Source organism: Chrysochloris asiatica, unplaced genomic scaffold, assembly GCF_000296735.1.
Source record: "Chrysochloris asiatica unplaced genomic scaffold, ChrAsi1.0 scaffold00114, whole genome shotgun sequence".
In the NCBI taxonomy this organism is placed as follows: domain Eukaryota; kingdom Metazoa; phylum Chordata; class Mammalia; order Afrosoricida; family Chrysochloridae; genus Chrysochloris; species Chrysochloris asiatica.
Window position 1 is genome coordinate 2361511 of NW_006408632.1, and position 23506 is coordinate 2385016.

Sequence of the window (23506 nt, forward strand, 5' to 3'; positions counted from 1 at the left end):
ATATATATATATATATATATACTAACAGTTAGGCTGTACTGACGCAGATTCCTGAAGGGGCGCATTTGAGGGACTGAACCTTTGTATATGTAGCTCAGTAATTTCCCTCTTTGCTCCCTAACTCTCCCACCCACCCCAATACATAAAAGTAATAAATGATAATAGTTTAAAACAATTCTTCTTTATCCACAGGCTCAGTAGTTGCAAGTGGGGCAGGAGTTGTAAGATTACAATATGTGTGTGGGGGTTTATGCTTTAAGCAGTCCTGGTGTTGCAGTGGAATAAGCATTGACTTGCTCACCAGCACCAACTAAATCTATTCTAGTGAGGATAGAGCCTGTTTACTTTCCAATCTTGGAGAAATCAGGAATGGTTGCAAGATACTCAAAAGGAAATATTTTTAGATGGAGAATCATTTGAAAAAATGGGAAGAAGATAAAAATGGCTTGAAGTTTTTATCCAATACTAGTATTAAAGCAAATGGTGAATTATTTTGAAATTTGGAAAGATTAATTTTCCTTATTATTATTTTTCCAGACTAACCACAGCTTCTGATTTTTCTTAAAGCATCAACATCAGGGGTTTATTTATTCTGTTATTACTTTATTCTGTTGTTACTGCAGACTCTAGCATAGCAGAGGCCTACTAAAGGCAATAATAAAAAATCCTTTTCTTTAGCCATAGCCTCTTTTGGCCCAGGCCCAGAGATTTAAGTGTTACAGGCATTAAGCACTGCCTGAGAAAGTTACTTCAGTGATTCACAGAGCAGTGCCAGGAACTTCTAGTGCTATAGAAGACTTCCCAGAAGCCTCTCTCCCACTAAGGTAAATTCATCTGGGAGGGAGAAAGATATTTCCTAGTTGATCTAGCACAGACATAGTTGGGGTACATAATTAGCCCATAAGTAGCTACAAGTGGAAAGCCAGAAGAGATCCAGGTCTGGAAGACCTTCAGTCTTAGACAAAAGGTTTAATCATCCCTTCTTTCCTGCCCCGAAGTGGAGGTGATGGTGGTTGATAAGTAGAAGAGTGCTAACATACAGGGTGTACTTGGAAAGACTGACCCAGGAGAGCTTGAGTTGGAGCAGGCTGAGGCAGGATAGAGGACGAGATGACCACACCAACACAGGGAGGCTGGGTAGGAAAGTGGGAAGCACAGGAAGAGAAAACCATTAGAAGCAAAGAAACAGGGGTTGTTGGTTATGGTAAGAATTAGAATTCGAGTTGAAAACTAAGCGGCACAGTTGCTCTTCTTCCGCACATGTTGGTATTCACTCCCATCTTAGATCTCTTGACTCTCAGGAAGGAACTGATGTTTTACAGCATATTTTTATAGTTTATAATCAGGGGAAGTATTGGAATCAAACCCAGTTTAAGACAAGTAAATCTTCTCTTTAAAGTACCCCTCATTTTGGATTACATGGTAGAGCCACAAGACTCCGCGATTTTCAGGCTTCATAAATCAAGGTAAGGCTTGGTTAGAACCACTGTAAAACCCTGTGTCATCCCTACCAGAGCACAGTGCGTGAAAAAACAGTTCAGAGCCCTCTTTTTAGACACTTTACTCTGTGTATGAATGGAGAGTCAGTGGGCATTTAACCACAAGTTTTTAGAATTCCTTAGTTTCAGGTATCTACCATGAGAGTGCTGTGCTGTGGATACATGAAGGGAAAGAGAATAGAACAAATCTATTCGAGTGAGGTTAAAGGCTGGAACTAATAGCAAAAGCTCATAAAGATGTGGTTGCAAATTACAATAAGTGCAACGCACAAGACCTTTTAAAAATGTTGAAGAGCAAAGATGTCAGCTTGAGTATGAAGGTGCGCCTAACCCAAGCCATGGTATTTTCAATAACCTCATATGTATGCGAAAGCTGGACAGTGAATAAGGAAGACTGTAGAAGAATTTATGCTTTTGAGTTATGGTGTTGGAGGATAATATTGAAAGTGCCATGGACTGCCAAAAGAACCAACAGATCTGTGTTGGAAGAAGGGCAGCCAGAGTGCTCCTTGGAGGCCAGGTTAGCCAAACTTCATCTCTCATATTTTGGACATACCGTCAGGAGGGACCAGTTGCTAGAGAAGGATATCAAGTTTGGTAAGGTGGAGGGTCAGAGAAAATGAGGAAGACCCCCAGCTAGATGGATTGGCAAAGTGGCAGCATCCGTGGGCTCAAGCATAGCAACAATTGTGAGATTGGCCCAGGACCGGGCAGTATTTCGTTCTGTTGTACATAGGTCGCTATGAGTTGGTACTGACTCTATGGCACCTAGCAACAACAATAAATGGAGGAAAAGTCCAGAGTGGTGATGATAGAGCCTAGACGGAGGTCTTCTTTAGGCTGGGACTAGAGGACTATGGAGAAGTGACTTTTTAATGTGGGACCTGAGGTGGTGCAGAAGACTGAAGGAAAGTGTTTCCAGTCAAAGGGGAAAGGATTTGGCCTTTGAGGATCAGTAGCAAGGTCAGCAGTGATCGGACTCTGTGCATGAATGAGATGGTGTTTTCTTCTGCTCCACTGCTATCATGCCTCTAAGCCACCTCTGCCCTCTGCACTTGTGTAGGCATCTCCTGGCTTGTCTCTGCCCCTGGGGCCCCATCTGCTCTTCTTTCCCATCTCCACCCTCTTGCTCACTGTCTTTTAGGCACATTGGCCTAGCTTCCACTCAAGAACATCAAGCCTTTCCAAGATTGTTTCAAGGCCTTTCTCTCTGCCAGGAATCTTCCCATAGATGTTTGCATGGTTTACTCCCTCATTTTAGTCTGGTCTTTGCCCAGTTGTCACCTCTGCATGGGTGTTCCACCTTAAAAAAAAAAAAAAAAAAAGTCTCCTTTAATCTGTTTTATTTTTCTTCCCAGGACTTTCCTCTGTGTGATATTATACTATCTCTCTATATACTTTGTTTGTTTGTTTGTCAGCCTTCCTCACCAGAATGAAAACTCTAGGTTGTCTGGACCTTGGTTATGTCCACTGATATACATCCCTAGAACCTAGGTCAATACCCAGCAATAAAAGATGCTTACTAGAGATTTGTGAATGAAGCAAGTTAAAATATGAGCTTATGTTAAAGAAGGGCCTAGGAAGAATGAAGTCTTGTGAAACTTGTAAGGATTTTGCATTTATGTTAGGGGCAGTGGGAAGCCATTACAGGGTTTTAAGCAGGAGAGTGACAAGATGAGGGCAAGTCTGGAGAACTTGTTTGACTTGGAAATAGAGGGTAAGGGAGATGGAGCTGTCAGGGATAACCCCAGGTTGCTATGGAAATGGATAGATGGGAGTGGTACTTGCTGAGAGGTGTAGAGTTGAGATGGTCTTTGTGTGTGGAAACTCAGAGCTCAGTGTTGTTTGAATTAAGTATGAGATGTCTAGGAGACAGCCAGAGGAGTGTATCAAATAGGGCTACAATGTACAGGGCTGAAATGTCACTAGAGGGTAAGTGTGCATTTTCCTAGTGGCCAAAGTGGGGCTGCGCATCCCATACCATGGGATAGGAATCTCAGTGGCTTTGATTGTTTGCTCTGTGGAAAGGCTTGCAGAATGAGAGTATCACTGAAATCCTAGGAAGCTTTTTACTCCATGCTGGCTAACATTTCCCAGGTCACAAGCAGCCTATGCTCTTCATTGAGGGTAAGCAGAGGAGCCTAGTTTTTCTCCTGACTGATTTACTAGTAATTCACTGGCTGCTCCCCAATTACTGGCAGGATGACCTTGGACAGTGAAGCTTTGTGAGGTCTAGTTTTTCCAACTATAAAAGAGCCGTACTAATGAATATTCCCTAAAGTCAATGGTTGGAATCCTGGTATGGCATTGTGCATTAATGTGCTGCACTGCAAAGTTGTTTGAACTGCAAAGTCAGTGGTTCAAACTCACCAGCCCCTCCTCAGAAATCCTATACAGGATTGTTATGGGTAGGAACTGATTGATAGTACTTAACAACAATAAAACAACAACAAAGACAGTGGCTATGGGATTCTGGTAGCATAGCGGTTACAAGTCAGGCTGCTAACTTCAAGGTCAGCAGTTCGAAACTACCAGCTGTTCCATGGGAGAACGATGAGGCTTTCTGTTTGCATAAATATTTACAGCCTTGGTAACCCTATACAGGGTCGCTGTGAGTCAGAATGGACTCCTCAGTATACCACCACCACCACTACCACCAAAGGTACTGAGTGGTTAAGTGATAGCATTCTTACCTTCTATGTGGGAGGCAAAGGAGCTTTGGTAGCATAGTGGTTATGAATTCAGCTGCAAACCGCAAGGTCAGTAGTTCGAAACTACCAGCTGTTCCACAGGAGAAAGATAAGGCTTTCTGCTCCCGTAAAGATTTACAGCCTCGGAAACCCTGTGCAGGGTAGCTATGAGTCGGAACCGACTCCACGGCGCATCACAACAACAACAACATGTGGGAGGCTTGGGTTTGATACCTGGTTCGTGTGCCCTGAGTGCAGCCACAGTTATTTGCCAGTGGAGGCTTGTGCACTGGTGTGATACAAACATAACAATTGTCAGGATAGTGTAGGACCAGACACTATTTTGTTTGGTTGTGCATAGGGTCATTATAATTGTTGACTTGTCAACACCCAACAACATAATTCCAAGCAGTTTTAGCAGAGCTTTCAGAATAAGATGAAGTAGGAAGAAAGTCCTGGTGATCTCTTTCTGAAAATCAGTCACTGAAAACTGTGTGGATGGCAGTGGTCTGATCTGCATCCTGTGCACAGAATCCTGCAGCATTTTGTTAATTGTGTGTGGGGTCAACCATGAATAGGGGGAGGAGTGAGAGTTGGTGGCATCTAACAAGAAGGGTTTTGGTAATGATTAAGTGAGCAAGCAAAGCTTTATGCAGAAAACATAATTAATAGCTATTATTTTTTATTTTTATGGATAGTGACATACACTTTCAGCTTCAGCATACCCCCTTGTCCCCCCATCTTCTACATTACAATCACATTTGCAGGCTCTCCTCCTCCCAGGAAGTCTAAGCCTGATGACTTTTCCCATGGACACCTCCCTTGAATAGCTGTGTCTCTCTTTCAGGATATCAACCAGAAACTCCAAGAGGACAACCAGGAACTGAGAGACCTCTGCTGTTTCCTGGATGATGACCGGCAGAAAGGCAAGAGGGTTTCCCGGGAGTGGCAGAGACTGGGCCGCTACACGGCCGGCGTGATGCACAAGGAAGTGGCCTTATACCTGCAGAAGCTGAAAGAGCTGGAGGTGAAGCAGGAGGAGGTGGTGAAGGAGAACATGGAGCTCAAAGAGCTCTGTGTGCTGCTGGATGAAGAGAAGGGTGCGGGCTGTGCCGGCAGCCGCTGCTCCATAGACAGCCAGGCCAGCCTTTGCCAGCTTGCGGCCTCCACCGCGCCCTACGTGAGAGATGTGGGTGACGGCAGCAGCACCTCTAGCACAGGTAGCACTGACAGCCCTGACCATCATAAGCACCACGTGAGCAGCGGCAGCCCTGAGCACCTGCAGAAGCCCCGTGGCGAGGGCAGCCCTGAGCACTCAAAGCACAGGAGTGCCAGCCCTGAACACCTACCAAAACCCAGGGCCTCTGGGACCCTTGATCATCCCAAAGCTCTCAAAGGACCCAGCCCCGAGCACCACAAACCCTTGTGTAAGGGCAGCCCGGAACAGCAAAGGCACCCACACCCGGGAGGCAGTCCCGAAACACTGCCCAAACACGTCTTGAGTGGGAACCCTGAACACTTCCAGAAGCACAGGCCAGGGAGCAGCCCTGAGCATGCCAGGCACAGCGGAGGGAGTCCAGAGCATCTGCAGAAACATGCCCTCAGTGGGAGCCTTGAGCATCTTCCCAGAGTCAGGGGCACCAGCCCCGAGCATCTCAAACAGCATTATGGGGGAAGTCCGGATCACAAACACATGGGAGGTGGAGGCAGCGGCAGTGGCGGCGGCAGCAGTGGAGGCAGCAGGGAAGGCACACTCCGCAGGCAGGCCCCAGACGACCTGTCACCCCATCACCGGAGCATCTACAGCAGCATGAACGGTGGGTCAGTAGTGCTGGGGATCTTTGTCTCTTGAGAGTTCTGAATGGTGAAGGACATTCCAAACATATTAGAAAGTGCCTGAGGAAGTGGGGGTGTGTGTGCAAGAAGAGAAAAAGTTTGCCCCAAATCATGTGTTTTTTCTCCTTTACTTGTTTTTAATTTATAGTTATCAGTAATCTTGGAGAAGTTTGGGGATGAGGGTTTAGAGGAGGAAGAGAAACATAGGACCCTGGGTAGTCAGGGCACAATCTGTGTGTATTGAAGGTACAGTAGAGCCATTTCACCATTCTTCCATCTTGAATTTGAGCATTTTCTGAGTTGTGTGCAATTTCCTTCTAGGGTTCATTTGTGAAATGGTGACCAAAAGATTTTTGAATCTAGTTAATAGTGTAAATGCAAGAAAGAATGAATATTTATTGTGAAACACTATAACAACTTAAAAAAAAAAAGGAATATTGTGTTTCTAAATAGTCTTGATGTCTTTTGTCTGAATGCCTGTCAGTATGCCTTACTGTACCTTCAGGGTTTTCCCACCATTGTTATGGGGACCAGAGCATGGTTACGGGACTAGGAATATTATTTTTCTTTAGGTTTCAAATGCATCAAAAGTTTACCTTGTCTACTCACTCAGAATCCACCCACCCCTTCACTAAACTCCCTCAAATATATTCTGAATACTGTGTATTTTTTCCATTACAATAGATGACCTCTTTTCCCTTTATGCTGTTTAAAAGTACCTCTTTAAAATATACAGATATATTTGCATGTTCCTAAGTATAATGACTTTGCATTTACTGAGGTGGCTCTGAACCTCATTGCATCTCCTTTTGGAAGAGCCTTAATTTTCTACATATTGGTCCTGAAACCTCTTTAAACTCAAGAGAGAGGAAAAAATGGCTTCTTCAAAAAATAAATAAATCACACCATCCTTTTAAATTACCTGTGGTTGAATTAGAGCTAAAATGATTTGTATTATAAAAATGTGGGTTTTTTTCCATTCAAAATATCTGAGGTTTTTGCTACTCAAAAGCGCTGTGTGTCTCTGCAGTCAGCTCTGAGCAGTGCTGGAGGAGGCTGCCAATTTTAGCAGTCACATGAAGGGGTTCATTTTCAATATTGTACTTGGGGATTTACCTGTTGGATGCCATTTCATCCTAATCCTCTTCTCATAGTGCTGAAAACTGACTACTGAAGCTTGACTTCGAATGCATCCAATGTTCTTTTAAACACAGATGGAACTAGAGAGAGTGAGAAAGATGGGAAGATACTGCTTTCTCAGTTGTTTCTATTGGAAGGTGGAGGCTGAGAGAAGCCAATTCACCTGTGCCAGATTGAGTGAACCTTCACTCGCTCCTTCCAAGAGCAATGGAGATGCTGCCCCAATTGCTGTGGGCAGCCTGGGCGGCTACTCAGTTGTCTACAAGAGATGAAAGTCATTTAAAAAGATATTTGGTTGCATGTGACAATCATAAGATGGGCCATTGGCCATGAAGCTTATCTTTAGGGGATAATGACTTTTCCATTTCTTGATTACTTTTTAATGAGCTTAGGAAATCAATATAGTAGCGTACTATTTTAAGAAAACTTTGTATCTTGAACCAAAAAGAAAACACTTAGGAGTTGGTGGTTCACCTATAAAACCATTCTTTTCTCTACAAAAGAGTTTTTTTAAAATAAAGAACTCCTTTGATTTAATCAGTGTATTATTTCACTTACAAGGAAAGCTTTTAGGTGTGACGTTTGAGCAATGCTTTGCAGAAATTAAGGTGTATCTCTAGATACGGATGGCATTACGTATAGCTTATTTTTGCTTGTATTCACATAAATTTAATGAATCTGGCAACTGTTTCTTATGATTTGATAACTTTATTTAGTTAAAACTTTGATATAACCTAGATGCATTATGAAAGAATGATCTAGTAGTTTAATTCTTGTGTCTACTTCAAGTATTCTCAGCCTAAGTGACAATTCTTCTGCTGAGAGTTGTTCTCCTCACTGAGTATATTTGTAGTATATTTGCTGTGTATTTTTATTTCATTGCATTTTGTTAATTGGAAAATGAAGTGGTACAATGAGATGTTTATGGATCATTAGCCTATAATCTTGGGCATTGGGCATCAGTAGCTTGTTTTTATCCTGCCGTTACAAATTAATTTTTGATATGGATGATAAGACATGCTTTTTCATATTTTTAAATCCCCACACAATTTATTTGAGTCATTGGTTTGTGAACAGATAGGAAACAGTAGCGAGGTAATTCCAAATTGCAAATATTTCAAGAGTCATTCTGGTTGAGGTTGTTTTGAGAGCTGAGTGTTTTGGATGAGCACTGGCATTTCTTTTTCATGAACAAAAAGCAGTTGGAAGCAAATGGAGAGAAAAAAGCAGATTAAATACAAGAGGTCTTCAGAACATCCTTGGAAAAATGGAATGAAAAGATAATGGAATTGTCCTACCTCTACGTATGTATATTTCCTTCCAGTACACATACACACATATACACACTGAGGGAATATCAGTGAGAAGATTGTTGTCTTAGTGCTGCATTGAGCATCTTTATATCCTGTTGTACTTTTATTTACAAAGTAGCTGATTAACTTTTGTCCAAGATTTTCCTTTGGTTAAACTAGTTGGCTCCTCTCTGACTGAAATTTAAAGATGAATTTCATTTTTTCTTCTGTTAAAAAAATCTAAGTCCTAATATTCATTTCTTAATTAATAATTGATTAAAAAATAAAGGCAAAAACAAAACAAACAGAAAAAGAAAATCTTCCCTTAGGTGATCAAAATACTCATGAATACATTTATTGTTTTAGGAATTATTATTCAATTATTTTTTTTCCCAATTTGTAGAGCTCCATTTGTAAATATAAAGTCATTTCAACACATCTTTAGACATTAAGGCATTCTTTCTACTCAATAAAGTTGCTTGTTGTATTTCAGATTTGTGAATAAAGTAATTGAATAGTCTCTTATAGCTATAAATTGCTCTGACTAAAAGCCTCATTTTTTGAGAATGGGGAGTTCCCTCACTTGATTCCATTTAAATCCAGGATTGGGTTGAATTCTTTTTAGATAAAAGTGCCACCTTCCATCATGAAACGAAGGAATTTTGCTACCTGGTATCAGCGGGCAGACACTTGATGTTTTAAAAAATTATTATTATTATTTTTTTATTTAAGGTTTTTATTGTGGATTGAGTGAAAGTTTACAGGGCATACCATCAGTTTTACATTCAACAAATCATACACCTTTTTTCATTACAATGATTATAATCCCCTCCATGTACCATCAGTTAACAGTATTTTGTTCTATCCACTTTAGCTTTTTAAAAAACAAACAAACAAAAAAAAAACCACTCAGGCATATATAATAATTTACATCTCTAAAGGGCACATTCTGCAAGTCAGCCTCCTGGCCACCAGCTCTTAGTCCCTCTCTTCTTAGTCCATGAATCTAGCGTCCTCAGCCACTCCCCCTCTCCATGCCCCCATCTCTGCCTCCATCTCTGGTGCTGTGCTTCTCTGGATAAGGTCCCGCATTCTGCTTGTGTGCTTCTCTCTTGATGATCCTAGGGTCCTCTGTTTTTGGACTGTATAAAATTAACCACTCCCCTGTTTTTGTTACAGATACTTGCTTTTTTGACAGATAGCTTTTACCCTATACAGGGTTATCAGAACCGACTCAATGGCACATAACAAATGGTTTTATAAATGATTGACTCATGGAAACTCATTGTGTTAAAGAGTAGAATTGCTTCATAGTTTTGTTGTTGTTTTTAATGTGATTTTATGGAAGCAGTTCATCAGGCCTGTCTTCTGTGATGTCTCTGTGTAGGTTTGAACCATCATTGTTTAGGTTAACAGCTGATTCCAAATGACTTGTACTGCCAGGCCTTAGCCTCTGCCCACTAGCAATTCTCCATTTGTGATAATCCAAGATGTCTCCAGATATTGCCAGAATTCCCAGGGAGGACAAAGTACACCCTGTTGAGTATCAGCCACTCTAAAGCAGTGATTTTCAACCTGTCTGCATATTAAAATACAGTGGTCATTTGAAAAAATACCAGTGTTTGGCCCCCACAATCAGAGAGGCAAATTCAGTTGGTTTAGTCTGGCACAGGTCTTGGGCATATTTTAGAAAGGGCCCTAAGGAGCTTCTAATGAGCAGCCCAGCATGAAAACCACTGCCTTAAAAGAGTGACAGGAAGCCATGGTGATAGAATGGTGAAGCGCTTGACTGCTAACCAAAATGTTGGCTGTTGAAACCCACAAGCTCCTTCCCAGGAGAAAGATGTGGCAGTCTGCTTCTGTAAAAATTTATAGCCTTGGAAATCCTCTGGGGCTATTCTACTTTGTCTCATAAGGTTGTTATGAATTGGAATTAACTCGAAGGCAGTGACAAAAGGAGTGGCTGACTGTTGAACAACACAGTGCCAAGGAATTTTCAAGCACCCAGGCTTCCTGTGAAGAGTTAACTCCACCCTTCCTTTGCTACATTCCAGGGTGCAGTGTGAGAAAAACTGAGGTTAGTGACAAACATCACTTCTCCTATCTCTGGACAAGGCTGTCTGATAACACACCACTTTGGAATAGGTTCAACATTTGTGTTTTTAATGGATAGGATTGGTAGATTACTTTGGAAAGAGTCTAGTATATGAGTGGCTTACTTTTTTTGTTTGACTGTTTTACTTTCTAAAACCTCATCCAGATGGAAAACGGAGAACATGGGTTTGTAACTCATTTACAGTAGAAGTGGATGGTGGGATCCTACAATGCCTACAATGCAAATAAGTATTTCCTGTGAGAAGGATACTGCATTTCAAATCTCCCACTTTATCGGATTTACCCTGAGGTTTAAAACTGCTCCTTATTCTCTGCTGAGGTTACTAATGTGTAAACAAAAAATGCTGATAACACAAAATGGCCTTGTCTAAGATAACCTGTATGTGGAAGAAGCCAGCAGGATCTCTCTGAAGCATGTCTGTAAATTAAATAGTGATGCACTATAGCATGAACCATCACTCTCATAAATCTTTTATTTTGCTTAGAAAAAGTCAGAAAACTCCTTTATGAAATAATTGTGATAGTAGAAACTGAATGTCTTTTGAGAAAAAATTTTCAAGTTACAGTTTTAGAATACCAGAACAGATTTTAATCTAGGTCTTCCAAATATATTTTCTGATGTGTGAACTAACAGATAGTTAAAAACTAGATAATGGTTTTTCTTCTTTAATCTTCAATATAGTAATATGGTAGTCTATATATACTTCAATAGGACATCACTATAAGAAGTTTTTAAAAATAGAATTGAATATTTTTAATTTGTATATGAAAATCATATTGTATTTTATCATAAGAATATATTTTGATTTAATGATGCAGTAAGCTTAGTATTGGCAGTATAGTTTAAGATTTCAAAATAGCTGAGAAGTGAACTATCATTGGAAGATGGCTTAGAAAAGGATAGTGTAGGACCATGTATAGAGTTTCTGCGGAGTAGCTGGTAGGTTTGAAATGCCCACCTTGTGGCTAGCAGTCCAGTGCTTGTCCTACAGTGCCACACCAGAACTCCATGTGTGTGTGTGTGTGTGTAGAAGAACATAAGATTGTCAAATGTATTGACAGTAATAGCAGAAAGCTGTAAACATTCTTTGGAGTCCTGGTCTGGAGCTGTCGATTAAACACTGAATTGCTTACCACAAGGTCAACACTTCATACCCACCAGCTACTCCTCAGAAACCCTATAAAGGGTTGCTACTAGTCTGCGCCAACTCGAAAGCAATTACTAGCAACACCAACATAAACATTCTTTACATTTGAGTCTTCTCCAGAAGGAGATTACTATCTATCTGAAGTCCTGGCATGGTGATAGAGCATGAGCACTGGACTGCGAACCGCAAGATCAGCAGCTACTCCTAGGAATCCTTAAACAGGTTTGCTGTGAGTCAGGACAGACACAATGCATGCAACAAGAACTATCTATCACTTATGTCATGTATGTATACTATGTGTATGTTTGTATATATGTATGCTATGTATATATTTATATATTAAAGTTAATAATTTTAATATTGCATCTGAACAATACCAAATAATCAGTTGATTCTGTGTTATCAGACAAATGTGCAAATGTAGGCAGTATCCAGTCCCATAAGCCATTTGTTGTCATGAAGTAAACCAAAAAACCCTTTCAGCTGATGATAGTAATTTCCTTTAGACTCAATTGAAACAAATAGTTATATTGTATGGCTCATTACAACTTTTCAGAAAATACAATAGAAAAAAATACGGTCATTGAATTAGTGATCCCTTTGTCTTTTTAACTAAAATAATTTAGCAGAAAACATGGGGGATTCAAGAGTTATGGCAAGTTACATCATTTCATCAGGTAACAACTTTTCACAAGTGTCAGATGAATATAAATATGGTGATTTGCTATAGGGTTATATATTTACTCCAAATAATGATAGCTTAGTCTGGAGGCACTGGGACAGTGATCTGAGTAAGCTCCCTAGGTCAGAAATAAGAGCGTGAAGGCAAACATTACCAAAAGGTTAGGAAAATAATGAAGTCAGTGTTTAACTTGAATAGCATCACTGGGCCAGTGTATGCTTAATAGGAGTAAGTTTTCCAGACTGAAGTTTATCATCTGAAGTCCTAAAACTTTAAAAAATTACTTCTGATATTTTATGTTTATGTATCTTATATTATGCTATCTTCCATTATATCTTATATAATATCCGCATATTAAATAGCATCAGATGGCCCTTCCTTTTTCCCTCCCAATATCTGTCTTTTAAAAAGCAGATATTCTTAGTTACTTCTAGTGACTGTTAACGACCATGCTGTTAGCTATACTACTTGCTGTTCTCAGTAGACCTGCTTTTAACTGTTCTGTTCTCCTCGTATGTTCTCACTACTGTTTTGCTTATTCTGATAGACTTTCATAGCTTAGGAAACTGGATAACCACCCTGATAAAAAATGTGTTTATCTGGCTATCTGTTGTTTATTGTTCTTGGTATTGTGTGCTATCAAGTTGGTTCTGATTCTTAGTGACCCAGATAGGGTTTCTGAGGAGTGGCTAATGAGTTTGAACTGCCAACCTTGCTGTTAGCTGTCCAGTGCTTATCCTACAACGCCACACCAGTACTCCTGGCTCTATAGTATAATAATGTATTACAATAATACTTTAGATGATTGTGGTATTATTTCAATATTATAAGAACTAAAAATACTTGGTTCTTGAGTACTTTGGCACAACCAAGTTGCCTTTAATAGTACTTTAATGCATACCATTTATGGGGAGCATTGTGTATATTTAAAAATATATTATTTATTTTGCATTTGATTCTGGGAAGTGTTAAGAATAGTTTCGTGTTCTGAAATGGGCTGGCTTTTAGGAGTGCTAGAAAATTTGAGACTCAATCTCGAGAGTAAAGCATAGGACTCTTGAGAATACAGACATGAAATCTAAACTCTAATTTCTAAGAGTCTCTAATCTGTAAAAGAGTGAGGCTCAAGTTACTGCTGCTCCTCACACAGATTGCCTCCTGTTCAGAGTGCCATTCAAGTGTTTCCAGCAGAAATAGCCCTCAAGCAGCTGAGAGGCAGAAGAGGTGTTTAGAAGAGGGGAAATGGCAGAGGAATAGCAGGTTGCCTTGTCCTCTCAGTGAAGGTGATGCAGGTTTGTCCTCCCTAAAATGAACGGCAATCACTAGGTTATTTACACACAGCTGCATCATATACTCTTTTCACTTAACAAAGAGTCAGGGCTAAAATCATTACGGGAAATATAAAGGTAGACATTTTGAGGCAAGGAAGGGAGTGATTAAAATCATTACGGGAAGGTACCAGAAGTCTTGGGACTCTGTTCTGGCTCTGGATTGAAAACCAGTCATATATTCATTTAAGGGATCTTGGTGGCACAGTGGTTGTTTGGCTGCTAACTGAAAGATAAGTGATTTAAATCCACCAGCTTCTCTGTAGGAAAAAGATGTAGTAGTAGGCTTCTGAAAAGATTACAGCCTTGAAACACCCATGGGAGATTTTCACTCTGTCCTATCCTGTGTTATGGCAAGGGGTTAATTTTCCCCCTTCAAATGTTCAGTTATTTAGATCTCTGTAGGTTTTTCTAGGAGACAAGATAACATGGGGGCTTCAGAAAGTTCATGGAAGTGTTCCATTATCTTTTCATTATCTTTTTTTTTTTTTTTAAACTATTTTATTGTAAATTATGTGATAGGAGCTCTGGTAGCGTAGTGGTTATGAATCGGGCTGCGAACCTTAAGGTCAGCGGTTTGAAACTACCAGCTGCACCACGGGAGAAAGATGAGGCTTTCTACTCTCGTAAAGATTTACACCCTCGGAAACCCTATACAGGGTCGCTATGGGTCGGAACCGACTCGATGGCACATAACAACAACAACAACAACATGTGATAGTTTATATGGGAGAACATTAGCTTTATATACATCCTATCGTATATCATAACATTGCCATGGTTACAATCCCCTCCATGCATCAACCAACCAAAGGGTGTACCCCACAAGCCTGCCCCTCAGTCATCAGCACACAGCCCCTTTCCCTCTCTGAGTCTAGAGTCCCCAGCCACTCCATCTCTCCACATCATCATCTCTGCCTTCATCTCTGGCATCAGTGTTTCTCTGGGTAGGGTGCTGCTCTCCGCTCTTCTCTCTTGATGGTCCCAGGGGCCTCTGCTCCTGGACTGCAAAGTCAACCACTCTCCTCCTTTTGCTACAAAATGTATACCTTTACCTTTCCAACCCTCACAGTCAGTCCTGATAACAGTTATTCACTTTTGTACCACAAGAGACCTATCCCCATCTCCTTTCATCAGCCCCGCCCAGACAGGTTGGATACTACTAAATGGAGATTCTACCTTCCTCTTCGCCCTCTGGATCTAGTCCCACTTGAAAGCTTGTAAGCCAGTCACTTCTTGTCTTTGTAGCCCCCTCCCCCCATTTTGGATCACCAATGTCCAAGTTGCCCATTCCTGTGTCTACTATGTGTATGGGAATGATCTTTGCTGTAAAGATTTGTTCCCTCTTTTGAGCTACTGCATCCATAGGTGTAGGTCAAGTTCATCAAATTGTATCAAATTACTCTTTTTTCCTCCTCTTTCTTCTTCTAGTTGAGCTCTGATCATCCAGTCATTGAAGCCAGGTCAAGTGGGTATTATCTGCAAGTGTGGGTGTTCTTGTGCATATGCCCTCTCTTCTCATCAGCTGGACGCTTCATTCTCCACTCTAGTCCTCTGTGGCTGTCACTGACTCTGGGCCCCAGAGTCCTCACGTCTTGCCAAACTGCTGGCCAACTAGGTCTCCACTCAGGTTCATGGGAGTGTATTGAATGTGGTTGGATTTAGCTCGCAGCTTCATTGCTGTTTTTCCCTCAATTCCCCTTATCGGTGACCAATGTGGTTACCAGTCAGAGCACGTGTCTGCTTGTGTATTCCCATTGAGTCTTAGTCTTGGAAGGGGGTTTGCCTCATTATCTTTTAATTTCATTTTTCCATGAACTGTTTGAAGCCCCCTTGCATGTTATGGAGAAAAATTGGGTTTGATAATTGCTAAAAAACGCTATTTCAGTTATTTGGGCCTTGTTTCTCTCTATTTTCTTATGTGCAACCCCTCACCCCCATATCTTATATTTCGTGTTCTTCTGAATACTGGGTTGACTTTTAACTTATGGTGACCCCATCTATTTCAGAGTACAAGTATGCTCTTGAAAGATCAAAGGCTATGATCTTATCGGAATAAGTCACCAGGTATTTCTTCCAAGGCACCTCTTGGTGGATTTGAGATGCCAGTCTTTCTATTAGTAGCTGAGTGCTTAACCGTTATCATCACGCCCACCCAGGGATCCCCAATAGCCTAACAGAACATTTAATGGCTTGACTTTAAAGATACTGAATGACTTTTTGTTTCAGACTCCTTCCTCCTTCACTTTCAGCCAATACCTACCTTGAAAAATCTTTCAAACAAAATATGTATAGCACAATTATTACCTGCTCTTTGGTTCATGGGTAGCATATTTTCATTAACTTCTGATCACCAGGAACATGAAAGTGAACTCTAATACCTTCTGAATGAATTGGCTTTTCCAGCCAAGTGTAGTCATAATTACGTGAAACTAAATTTTATCTTCTGATAATTGATTCCAAGGAACTAAAATGTCCTTTAATCTTTTCTTCAGTTCTTGAAGGATCTTTTGAATTGTGGAGCACATTTGTGATCTGGGTTGTGTGTAGCTCTGCCTTTTGAAGTGTCCGTAATTGTTGGTTCAAAAATTATAGGAAGCATAAATTATACTTGGAGGCAGTAGAAAAAAAGTTGGTGGTGAATATATACATAAATATGTATGCGTATATACATATATATAAAGATGTCAACTTGAGGACAAAGTTGCACCTGACCCAAGCCATGGTATTTTCAATAACCTCATATGCATGTGAAAGCTGGACAGTAAATCAGGAAGACCATAGAAGAATTGATGCATTTGAGTTATGGTGTTGGAGGAGAATATTGAAAGTGCCATGGGCTGCCAAAAGAACCAACAGATCCATGTTGGAAGAAGTGCAGCCTGAGTGCTCCTTGGAGGCCAGGATGGTCAAACTTCGTCTCTCATAGTTCGGACATGTTGTCAGGAGGGACCAGTCACTGAAGAAGGATATCATGTTTGGTAAGGAGGGTCAGACAAAAAGAGGAAGACCCCCACTGAGGTGGATTGATGGACTCAAGCATGGTAACAATAGTGAGGTTGGCCCAGGATCGGGCAGTGTTTCATTCTGCTGTGCATAGGGTCCCTATGAGTTGGTACCAACTCAATAGCACCTAACAACAACAACAACAACAACAATATATATATATGTCTATTAGGTGCTGTTGAGTCCATTTCCACTCCCAGTGCTCTTCTATGACAGAGTACAACTGCCCCCTAGGGTTTTCTAGGCTGTAAACTTGATGGAAGCAGATCACCGGGTCTTTTGGGAGCTGCTTGTTGTTGGTATTAACTGCCATTGAGTCAGTTCCAACCCATAGTGACCGTATATAGGGTTTCTGAGGAGCTGTCGGTGAGCTTGAGCCGCTGACCTTATGGTTCAAACCAACTTTGCAGTTCTGGGCATTGACCCACAGTGCCACACCAGGACTCCTCTGTTGTTATGTGCCATGGAGTTGGTTCTGACTCAGAACCCTGTACAGGGTTTCCAAGGCTGTAAATCTTCAGGGGAGCAGAAAGCCTCATCTTTCTTCCACAAAATGGCTGACTGTGAGATTAGCAGCCTGATTCGTAACCACTACACTACCCGAGCTGCTAGGTGGGTCCAAATCGCTGACTTTATGGTTAATTGCTAAGTGCTTAATCGTTGAACTATCAGGACTCCTGTATATGTATAAACCTGTTACCTTTGAGTAGATTTAGACACATAAACCTCTACTCTAGAGCAACGTAAACTACCCCATAGAGTTTCCAAGGTAAATCTTTACAGAAGCAGACTTGCTATATATCTTTCTTCTGAGGAGAGGCTGGTGGGGTCAAACTGCAGACAAGCATGTAACCACTGTGCTACCATAGCTCCTCCTATGTATATATATGTGTGTCCAGAGATACACACTATCCTCGTATGTGCGCATAATAATTATTTGTTTTTTTATTGTTGTTGTTGTTCAGTGTTGTCGAGTTGGTTCTGACCCATAGCTACCCTGTATAGGGTTTCCAAAGGAGTAGCTGGTGAACTTGAACCACTGACCTTGTGGTTCGTGTTCAGCTTTGCAGTCCAGCACATTAACCCACAGCACCATAGTTCAGTTAATTGACAATAGATGGCTGTTTAATGCTAAAGGATAGAAAGAAATTAGGATAATGTTGTTACATTTAATTTAGGAAATCACAGAATCATAGAATTTAGAGCTATGAAGTATTCTCAAGTTTCTTCGAGTTCAACTTTCCTATTTCTGGATGAGAAAACTGATTTGTAAAGAAGTTCAGGGAATTGTCTGAGGTCAATTGCCCATTAGTAGGAGAAACATGGCTGGAATTAAGCTGACTGCCATGGCACAAAGTCATTTTCTTAAAGAAGACATTTAATCCTACAGATTCTGGGGCTACTTTAGATAGGGGTTGTGCTAAAATAAAACCTCCTAGATGGAATAGGAAATTACTCTGCTACCATTCCTGTTGGAAATCTCACAAATCTAGAGACAAGAAGCCACCAGAGTGGGGAACAAAGAAGCACTAGAGAAGATGTAGTTATCCTGTTGTTGTTGTTAAGTGCTGTCGAGTCGGTTTTGACTCATAGTGACCCAGTATAGGGTTTCCAAGAAGCCGCTGGTGAGTTTGTACCACTGGCCTCATGGTTTAAACTGACTTTGCGATCCCTGGGTTGGACCCCACTAATTCTGCCTGATGGGGTGCCCAGCTGATACAGGATGGATGTGCTTAGTGAAAGGAGCATTCCCTATACTTGTAGTGCCAAGGAGACCAACAATATTCCTACTTCTTTTCTTCCCACAAGGACCCTCTCTACCCCGAGGCCATCTTCCTTCTAGATAAGCAATCTTTTGAGAAAATGAATTGACCTTAGTCCTGTCCTCACATCCCTATTTGTATTCACACAAAAATGCTGGTGTCTGGAGATGTGTCATCTTCTGGACTGCAAGAAACAGAAGGGAAGGAGACCAGGAGCAAAGGGATTGGCCAGATGGCAACACCAACTGCTCTCAAGGAGCTGTATTTTTTTAATAACTCAGCTTACTGCAAATAAAACTAATTAAGCCAGTTATTGTGATTTATGCTACTATAGGCAGAAGTAAAGTATATGTGCATTACACTTTTGATGACATTTAAAAGGACAGAATATCTGAATTGCTTATTTCTGTTCATAGTCGTCTGGTCCATTGAATATCTCCTGGGAATTGATATTAAACATACTCATTTTTTCAGTGTCTCTTCCATTTCCCTAGACAGCTAGTGCCAACTCGCCCATCCACTCAAACAGATTAATAAGATCCTGAAAGGCAAGTCATTAGTCATATCTGCAGATGATGGATTTCAACAGGACTAACAGAAAAGTAAGACTGGAGTCTACTTATAGTAACAAAGAGAGACTGAGAAGAGAAGTGCTTGCTTCCCAGACAAAGGCAGTTGAAAGACAATAAGGTGCTTTGAGGACTTAAAAAGAAGTTATTTGGCAATACATCCTTAATGGGGCCCCAGTCTCCTCCTGAGTGGTAGTTCAGGCCTCTTTGCTGAACTAAGAGCCTACCAGAATTGCCCTAGTTATAGAGCCATGAGGTGGTGGTGGAAGGCTATCTGGCTGCATTTAGATGCTTATTTTACATGTGAGGACACTTCTGAAGAGAATACATTTATAATTTGGATCAACTGGAGAGCTAGAAATAAACATCATCCAGGTGGCTTGCCTTAACTAGCTCCCCCAGTATAGTGACTTTCATGAGAAATGGTTTGGAGTCAATTTTTCAAACTCCATGAGAGAATGGACTTGGAAATTGCCATTTTTTCATTGCCCTTTATCACTGCCATGGAGATGAATTCTTCAGAACTTCTTACCCTGAAACTATGTACCGGAACGTTTTCATCGTGATTGTTTTGGCTCTTTTCCTTTGAAATCTCAGAATTGCCCACTTTGGGATTTATTGGGTTAGCATATAAATCCATCTTTGATGGAAACATTATTTTTGCCAGAGTCTATGTAAGAGGCATTCATTTGAAAAAGAGAACTGGACTGGTACTGTTGCACTTATTTACAAAGCATATCAAAATTACTTTTACACTTATGAACATCTCTGTGGAATTTACCCATATGTTAAAGTACTTGATTGCCATCCTTATGTGGCGCCTAAGTTTTACTCCTTTAACACAGTGCTAAACAATTTTATTTAAAGAAAATGATAAACTTCTTTAGCCAAATCATATTTTAGTTGTGTATAAAAATGACATTTCTTTAAAAAGTACAATTGATTTACATTTTTCATGAAATTAAAAATATAAAAAGGGTTATTATGGCACACTTAATCTAATTGGAACTTGAGATAGCCAATTGACTTTGCCACTGTCTGGTTGTGTGAAGCCAGAAAATGCTTTTATCAACTTTTCTGGGCAAAATAATTTATCCATCAAACAAGGGTCTTAATACAGATTTTTCCCAAGTCATTTTTTCTAGACTTTGAGTTTCACAGTTAATTAAAATATGAGACTAGACTTGAAATTGCTAATTTTTTGTTTTGTTAAATATGTTATTATTGTTAAGTACCACTGAGTTAGTTCTGACCCATAGCAACCCTGTATAGGGTTTCCAAGGAGCAGCTGGTGAGTTTGAACTGCCAACTTTGTGGTGGTTGTTGTTGTTAAGTGTCGCCAAGTCGTTTCTGACCCACAGCAACCCTGTATTGGGTTTCTCAGGAGCAGATAGTGAGCTTGAACCACCAACCTTGCAGTTCAAATGGCTTTGCAGTGTGGTGCATTAACCCACAGCACCACACCAGGACTTTGTGGTTAGCAGTCCAGTATTTAGTATTTATCCTACAGCGCCTTTGTTAGATATGGCGGTGGTAGAGGCTGTGTGCCACTGAATCGGTTCCAACTGTTAGCAACTCTATATAGAGTTTCCAAGACTGTAAATCTTAACGGGAACAGAAAGCCTCATCTTTCTCCTGTGGAGCAACTGGTAGACTCAAACTGCTGACCTGTGATTAATTTTATTAGCCCAGCTCATAAAATTCACTCTACTACCACAACTCCTTTTGTTATATATGGACAGTAAAAAAAAAAAAAAAGAAAGATAGTTTTCCTATAATAACAACCCTAATTATTATTAAAAAGAAGTCATTTAAATATTTAAAAACAGAAAACATACACTTGTACTAAAAAACATTCTTTCTTCCTCTCATAAAACAGTTGGTAAGATCATATTCATAAAAGAAACAAAAGTTGTCCTTGAATGGATTCTGATAAGATGGAATTGCCTCATAGGGTTTCCAAGCTTGGGATTGCCAAGTCTTTTCTCCTGGAGGGACCCAGCCACTAGTGGTTTTGAACAACTGACCTTTCGCCTAACATCTGATCAGTTAACCACTGTGCTACCAGGGTTCATTGTATTGATATATAATCCACTGCTGTTGAGTCTGTTCCAATCTTTAGAACACTGTAGGACAGAGTAGAATTGCCATAGGGTTTTCAAGGCTATACATATTTATGGAAACAAACAGCCTCATCTTTCTAACATAGAGCACTTGGTGGATTAGAACCACCGACCTTTTGGCTGGAAGCTGAGTGCTTTAACCATTGTGTCACCAAGGCTTCTCTACTGATACAGTCAGAAGACATTGCTATTGGGTTCAAGTTCATAACATGAATGGGTTTATGCTAAACACAATGTATTTAAACGTGTCCCTGAGATCAGTTGGTAACTGCTGCCACCTCCTCTCAGTCATATACTTGTCTTAGACTCTTGGGTGCCTTCAAAACAGTAGCTTCTGAGTGGACCTGCTGAGCCAGTAAATTCAAGGCAAGGAGTCAGTCAACTCACAAGGTTATGGCAACTGTTTTAGGAATTTCAAAGGGGTAATCTTGTTGGGAAGGAGCTCTGGTAGCGGAGTGGTTACGAATCGGGCTGCGAACCTTAAGGTCAGCATTTCGAAACTACCAGCTGCTCCACGGGAGAAAGATGAGGCTTTCTACTCCCGTAAAGATTTACACCCTCGGAAACCCTGTACAGGGTCGCTATGGGTCGGAACCGACTCGATGACACTTAACAACAACAACAATCTTGTTGGGAGTCCTACTGTGGCTTTGTGGGTTATTGTGCTGGGCTGCAAAGTGGGTTTCAACTGTAAGGTCAGTATTTCAAGCTTACCAGCCACTCCTTGGAAACCCTATACAGGGTCACTATGGGTGGGAACTGACTCGATAGCATTTAACAGTAAGAGTATTCTTGTTAGATTTTCTTGAAGGACATAGGATGATGACAGGGGCTTAAAATGAAGTTTTAAGAAAATTGAAAACTGCGTTGGTGAGAAACAGGCCAGGAAAGTTAAGCATAGGAATTTGTTTTTTCAATTAGGGCAATGCATCTGCTCATTCTTGAAGGTTGACAATAGTTGTCCTAAGACAATTTTATCGGGAAAACTTACCCGGTCCACTCTACAGTCCTGATTTTCTTCCTTCACATGGCTTTTTTTTTTCCTAAGTTTTTATTGTGAATTATGCGATAGTTTACATGTGAGACCATTAGCTTTACATTCATCCTATTGGATATCGTTACGTTGCCATGATTATAATCCCCTCCATGCATCATCAAACAACCTAAGGGTATACCCCGCAAGCCTGCCCCTCGGTTGTCAGCACATAGCCCTTCTCCCTCTCTGTGTCTAGAGTCCCCAGCCACTCCATCTCTCCACGTCATTGTCTCTGCCTCCATCTCAGGTATCACTGTTTCTCTGGGTAGGGTCCCTGTCTCGGCTCTTCTCCGTTGATGGTCCTAGGGACCTCAGCTCCTAGACTGAAAAGTTAATCACTTCCTTCCTTGCTATAAAATGTCTACCTTTACATTTCCAACCTTCAAAATCAGTCCTGATAACAATTATTCACTATTGTATCACAAGAGACCCATCTGCATTTAATTTCATCAACTCTGCCTAGGCAGATTGGATGCTACTAACTGAAGATTCTGCCTTCTTCCAGGCCCCCTGTCTCTAGGTTCCCTCTTGAAAGCTTGTAAGCCAGTCACTTTTTGCCTTTGTAGCCCTACCTCCCCATTTTGGGTAGCCAATGTACAAGTTACCCATTCCTGTCTACTCTGTGTGTGGAGGGGGTGGGAATGATTCTTGCTGTAAGAGTTTGTTCCCTCTTTTGGTCTACTGCTTCCATAGGTGTAGGTCAAGTTCATCAAATTGCATCAGATTACTCTTTTTTTCCTCTTCTTTCTTCTTCTGGTTGAAATCCTGTCATTGAAGCCTGGTCAAGTGGGTATTATCTGCAAGTGTGGGTGTTCTTGTGCATATGCCTTCTCTTTTTAACAGCTGAATGCTTCACTCTCCATATTGTAGGGCTTAGCTCGCCACTTCATTGTTGTTTTTCCCTCACTTCCCTTTATCCGTGACGAGCGTGGTCACCAATCAGAGCGTGTATTCCCACTGAGTCTTAGTCTTGGAAGGGGGTTTGCACTGATGGGACCCGATCACTTGCCTTGATGTTTCCTGGGCAAACAACTTGTTTGTTCTTGTAGTAACAGTCCGTCTGCCTCTATCTATTGTTTTGTATTTTTCTTGTAGGTATTTCTTTCAAGAAGTTTCTTCTATTCTTCTAGCCGTTCCAGACTGGTCTGCTTGTCCCTTTCAAGCGGAAGTTTCCTATCTGTGGAGATCTGGATATGGTTCAGGCTTCTACCTATAGTCTTATGTATTGCAGAGGCTCCACAGGAAGCCTCCTTCACTGGGCACATTGTAGCCCCATTTT

General features: G+C 40.9%; 1 protein-coding gene across 1 annotated transcript in view; it reads left to right on the top strand.

Annotated features, from left to right (window-relative positions):
• Positions 1 to 23506, top strand: part of CCDC85A (coiled-coil domain containing 85A) — a 318834-nt gene that overhangs the window by 6627 nt on the left and 288701 nt on the right. The window contains exon 2 of the mRNA XM_006868021.1: positions 5037 to 6006. Within this exon, the coding sequence (XP_006868083.1) occupies positions 5037 to 6006 (970 nt within the window). The remainder of the gene's footprint in view (positions 1 to 5036; positions 6007 to 23506) is intronic.